This window comes from Triticum aestivum, chromosome 7D, assembly GCF_018294505.1.
Source record: "Triticum aestivum cultivar Chinese Spring chromosome 7D, IWGSC CS RefSeq v2.1, whole genome shotgun sequence".
NCBI classification, from domain to species: domain Eukaryota; kingdom Viridiplantae; phylum Streptophyta; class Magnoliopsida; order Poales; family Poaceae; genus Triticum; species Triticum aestivum.
This window is the reverse complement of record NC_057814.1, coordinates 85,051,567-85,056,529: the sequence shown is the minus strand read 5'-3', so window position 1 is coordinate 85,056,529 and position 4,963 is coordinate 85,051,567. Positions and strand designations below refer to the sequence as shown.

Genomic DNA, 4,963 nt, shown 5'->3' with positions numbered 1-4,963 from the left:
AGAACCGCCGTTGCATGACCGTCCGAGGCCGCCGCCTCGGCATACATCCACCGTCCGGAGCCGCCGCTCCGGCATCCACCGTCTCGGCATACCACCAGAAGCACAAAAGCCACAAGCGCCAACCGAACCTCGTCTCCAAAGATGGCGCCTCCAAGAAAGATAAACGACGTCCAAGAAGACGCCGCCGCCATCCGATCCAGCAAACTAAATCTGGGTTTTCACCTGGAAGACGAGGTTCCTTTGGTTGGAGGCGGGTCGGGGCTCCTCGACGACGCCATCAAGATGGAAACGGCGCAACAGAGCGCCGCCGTCGCCGGCACCGATCAAGTCGGGCAGAAACTTTCGTCCAGAGACCCACGACAACCACCATCACCGTACAACCGCGAGGACAGCCCACCGCGCCGTAGCCCTTGACACATCCAGGGAGCCACCACCCTCACCGGAAGCACCAGCGGCCATGCCACACGACACCGACCCGGAGCCGCCGCCAACAGCCATGTCCACCTCTCCACTGCTCGCACGGCCGGAGCTGGCAGAGCACACACCGCCCCGGACGCCAGGGACCGCTCCCCACGACCGCCGCAGCACATCCACCTACGCGGCGCCGCCGCGCCGCCATCCAGGAGCTGCAGCACGCCGCCACCACCGCAGCTCAACCAGCCGGACATGCAGCCGCCGGAGCCACACGCCTGGGCAGCCCCACCGACGGATCCAGCCTCCTAGCGCCAGATCCGCGGCGGCTGGCCCAGCACCGCCCCTCACGACCCACAGGGAGGGAGGAGAGGAGAGAGCGGCGCCGCCACCATGCCCGGGGCCGCCGCCTCGGCTTGCCTGCGCCGGCGAGACGCCGCCGCTGCCGCCAGTCGCCTCGCGTCGTACAGGGCCGCCGCTACGCGTCTTGCGAGGAGAAGTCCCCGCCGCCGCCGAACGCCGAGCGGGCTTTGCCCGTCGGATTCACCTGGCGGCGGCGAGGGGAGCTGGGGTGGAGGTGGGGAAAACGGGGGCGGCGGCGGCGGCTAGGTTTCGCCCGTGCCGCCCCCCTGGGAGCGACGCGAGCGACTGTCGTGGGTACTGTCAATGTGAAAAGTATCCGATCGTATCCATGCATGCAGGCCTAGCTTGCACAATACTACTTCCCGTGTTGTATATGGATGGTGTTTTATATATGCTTCCAGCTGGTAGTTGAGGCAGGTTCATGGTTTTTCTTCAAGAACAAGGCAGGTTCATGCTCACTTGCTCGGTTCCAACGATGGCATGCAAGACTAAAGTCCGATGGAGCCAAAGCCAGTCAAGATCGGTGTGTGAAATGATACTACCTTTTCACATCTTGTATAGTTCACACCATGAGTGAGACAGCTCATAAGCAAATTGCACAAACACATCATGGATATTTAGTGCAGACATCATTTTTTTTCTCATTGAAGAGAGCTTCGCCTCTACATTGTGAGATGCAGGCGCACATAATTTTTCTTTTGCCTCTGTTTCAAAAATAAATAAATAATTGTAATCACTTGCATGTTTAATTTGCGTTACATTTTGCATGGTAAATCGTGAACGCCGTCGGGTACCGATTTTGTTTCTGAAGTTTGGTACATTATATCAAGGGGCCATATGCATGAACACCCACATGGACATAAAAGAAAAGAACTTTCATGGGAAAATCTCAGCAAATCAACCAAGCATATATATAATTCTGCTCATAATTAAAGGCAAACAAAAATTCCACCTAGTTCACAAATATATCTTACAGAAACGATTGGAAGACACGAAACAGACGACCGTTGACACACACAAACAAGTAGAAATATGCAGATGAGCGTACGTAGACATATACTACTAACCCACTGCCGCTGCGGCATTACGCATGCACCGATCGACCACAAGCTCAGAGAAGTAACTTACATACTTAGGTAGATCACTTACTTAGCTAGCTAGCTAACTACGCACCCCAACCTGGTGCACCATACACAGAAGCTAGATTATCATCGGCGGTGAGGAGTTTGGAGTTGCATGTTGCTAGATAAGGTCTAGATTCTAGACTAGAGGTTGTTTGAGGCGAAGAAGGCTTCGACGTCGGCGCCGGCGTAGAAGCCCCTGCCGCCCTGCTGCGAGACGGCCCCGGGCGCGGCCCTCCTCTTCCTAGGAGGCGCGGGGCAGCCCCCGTCGGCGGCCGCGCGGGCCTTGGAGCCGCTCGGCGTCCTGCACCCGGAGGCCTCCGCCTGCTTGCCGCCGCCACTGTCCGCCTCCTCGCTGCCGCGCCACTGCTCAAGCGGGAGACCCATGCCTGCACCTCAAGATCTCTCTCACACACTCGCTAATTCGAAACGAACAGGCGATGGAAGAACCGAGAGGGTCTGGGTGGGGAGACGGCGGAGAGAGCTAGCTGGTACGTCTGGGTGGTGGTGCAGTTAATGGGTTTATATAGATGGAGGGCGTACGTGGGAGGTGGGCGGCGAGGTGCAGCGGGTGTACGGACGCTCCGATGGATGCATCGCTATCACCCCGATTCTGACTTCTGAGCCGGGGATCGAATCGGATCGTGGCGTGATGGCAGGGCAGGGCGGTGCCATGCCATCCATGGATACGATCAATGATCAGCGTAACGTGCTCCATTGCTTTATTTTGTCCGGAGGCGCGTGCACGGGATGCATGCTTGCTGCATGACTTCTCCTCGACCGCCATATGCGACCTGGAGACCTGCTACCGTGCTGCGTAGGGTTTCTCTCCGCTAGCCTCTACTTTTTCCAGAAACTAACTCGTTAATTCCAGTAGCTAACTAAATACACGCTGCGTTGCTACCGATTAACAATTTATGTTAGCCAATACTGTACACGTCATATGAGAGCAGTTTTAACACGGTCCCTCTTACCTCCTCTGTTCACATAAGAGGTAAGAGTACAAAATAGACATGAGGCGTTTGATCTCATTAATTAGTGACCACGTTAAAATTTTCCGTCATATGATTGTTGTGCTGTAAGAGACAGTGGTGCAACTAGAATCTATTCTCTCTGTCCCAGAATATAAGAACGTTTTTGACACTATGCTAGTATTAAAAACATCCTTATATTTTGGGACGGAGGGAGTAAGTACTAAGGTCCGGACACAGTTTGCCATTCATCGTAGTACCCATCGGTTCGCAAACTGGTCCAAATGTCCGTTTTCCCGCAAAGCGGACACAAACCATGGTGGCTTTGCGAGCGTCTGGATCGGTGCCACGCACGCATCAGCCTCCCCGCACCCTCCCGAAATCCCCTCCCGTGTGAAGCAGTTGTTGTGCATTCATGCCTGTCAGCGCCACTCCAGAGCGCCAGCGCCACATTCATGCCGGTTTGGAGCGGATGCGACCTCTCACTGGAGTCGTCTTGAAGCGGCGCGTCGGCCGAGAATGCAGAGGTCTCCGACGATGACCGGACGATGGAGGAGGCCTCCCCCGACGAGCCGGCTTCACCATGGAGCAGGTGCAGACACACTTCCACATCGTTATGGCGGAGAAGCAACCAGCGCCGTAGCCGGTGTCCTGGTAGGCGCAGGAGGAGCAGCGTTACAACCTCAGTCTCATCCCGCATCACCGGCTAGAGAAAGCCCAAATCTACAGGGAGTTCACGAGCGAGGAGGCTGTGGCGGCCATGGCCACAGAGAACCGAACTTCATCGAGAAACAACAGATGTTCTATTACTTGATGTTCCTGTTGCTTCCCTAGAATTTGATTTATTTTGTTCCTGGCGGCATAGTGGAATTTTGTAAAAAAGTTATGCCCTGCGATCCTTCTATGCTGCTCCTAGTATGCTTGCCAGATCAACGATGTGTTCTCAATTCTTTGGATTCCACCTTAATCTGGAAAGTTGCTGTAAACTAGAGGGCATGTAGATTTGATCTACATGGGGTCATGCTTATGACGAATTTTAGTATGGGGGCTCGATATTTTTAATTAAGTCTTTTCCTACATACACCTCGCAAAGTTAATCTAGCATCTTAAATAATCATACTTGATGATGAATGTAGGTAACAATGGTTTGTTTTAAATGTTGGAAGTATGCCCTAGGGGCAATAATATTGTAGAATTATATTTCCATGTTCATAATTAAGATTTTATATTCTATGCTATAACTGCTATGATCAAGGATTATGCGATTCAGTGGAAAAATCATATGCACGTGTAGAACGGTAAATGGCTCAAGTGTTGTTAGTGATCACGTTTTCTGGATCTTAGGATATCGTTAAGTGTAAACGATAGTCCTAAAACAACAATGAGTGTATGATGTTAAAAGAACGATCATATTGAATCGACCCAAACTTGTTTGTTATACTTTGAGATGATATCGACACAAGTCAATTGTTAATTATAACACAGAGTGTAATCATGTGTTTTAGTTCCTTAGACCATGAGAGTATCGTAGTCACTTCTTACCATACGATGAGCTTTGGGGTTGCTCAAATATCATTTGTAACACGGTGATTATAACGACAACTTACAGGTTCACTAGAAAGTTTGACAAGGGACTCGATAGCTCGAGACTGGTATTTGCTCCTTCGACGATGGAGAGATATTTTTAGGGCCCTCTCGGTGTGACGATATCCATTATCGTTTGGCTAGACACAGGTGACTACGTCACAGGGATGCCAGAACATGTCAACGAGAAAGAAGAACAAAGCCAGCAACGAGGAGACCGGTACAGTGAGCATGTGTTTGACTCAAGAGGATACCAACATATCTCACCTCGGGTTTTGTAAAGTATCGTGAATCAAAGGGGACATCACATGACAAGCAAAGGTTACAGTCATTCGTGTAATCATAGGGATCGATATGGACGTCCACAGTTCTGAAATCGGTCATTGAACGAAGGGGTTTCGTTCATGTCTATGTTTTACCGAACCTACAGGATCACATGCTTAAGGTAATCATGATATACTGAGTGTTAGTAGGATGAGAGTATCAAGGATTTATTTGTTGAATTGTTTCTTC

At 51.5% G+C, this 4,963-nt stretch overlaps 1 protein-coding gene across 1 annotated transcript; it reads right to left on the bottom strand.

Moving 5' to 3' along the window:
• Window positions 1-1,730: 1,730 nt before the first annotated feature.
• Window positions 1,731-2,491, bottom strand: LOC123171130 (uncharacterized). Its single transcript, XM_044588761.1, has one exon. It carries the CDS (start codon window positions 2,280-2,282, stop codon window positions 2,040-2,042), a length of 243 nt encoding a protein of 80 aa, XP_044444696.1. The 5' UTR covers window positions 2,283-2,491; the 3' UTR covers window positions 1,731-2,039.
• Window positions 2,492-4,963: the final 2,472 nt, after the last annotated feature.

Bases quoted from the DNA above. Each gene is read 5' to 3' on its own strand.
- LOC123171130 (XM_044588761.1), bottom strand. From the start codon at position 2,282: ATGGGTCTCCCGCTTGAGCAGTGGCGCGGCAGCGAGGAGGCGGACAGT.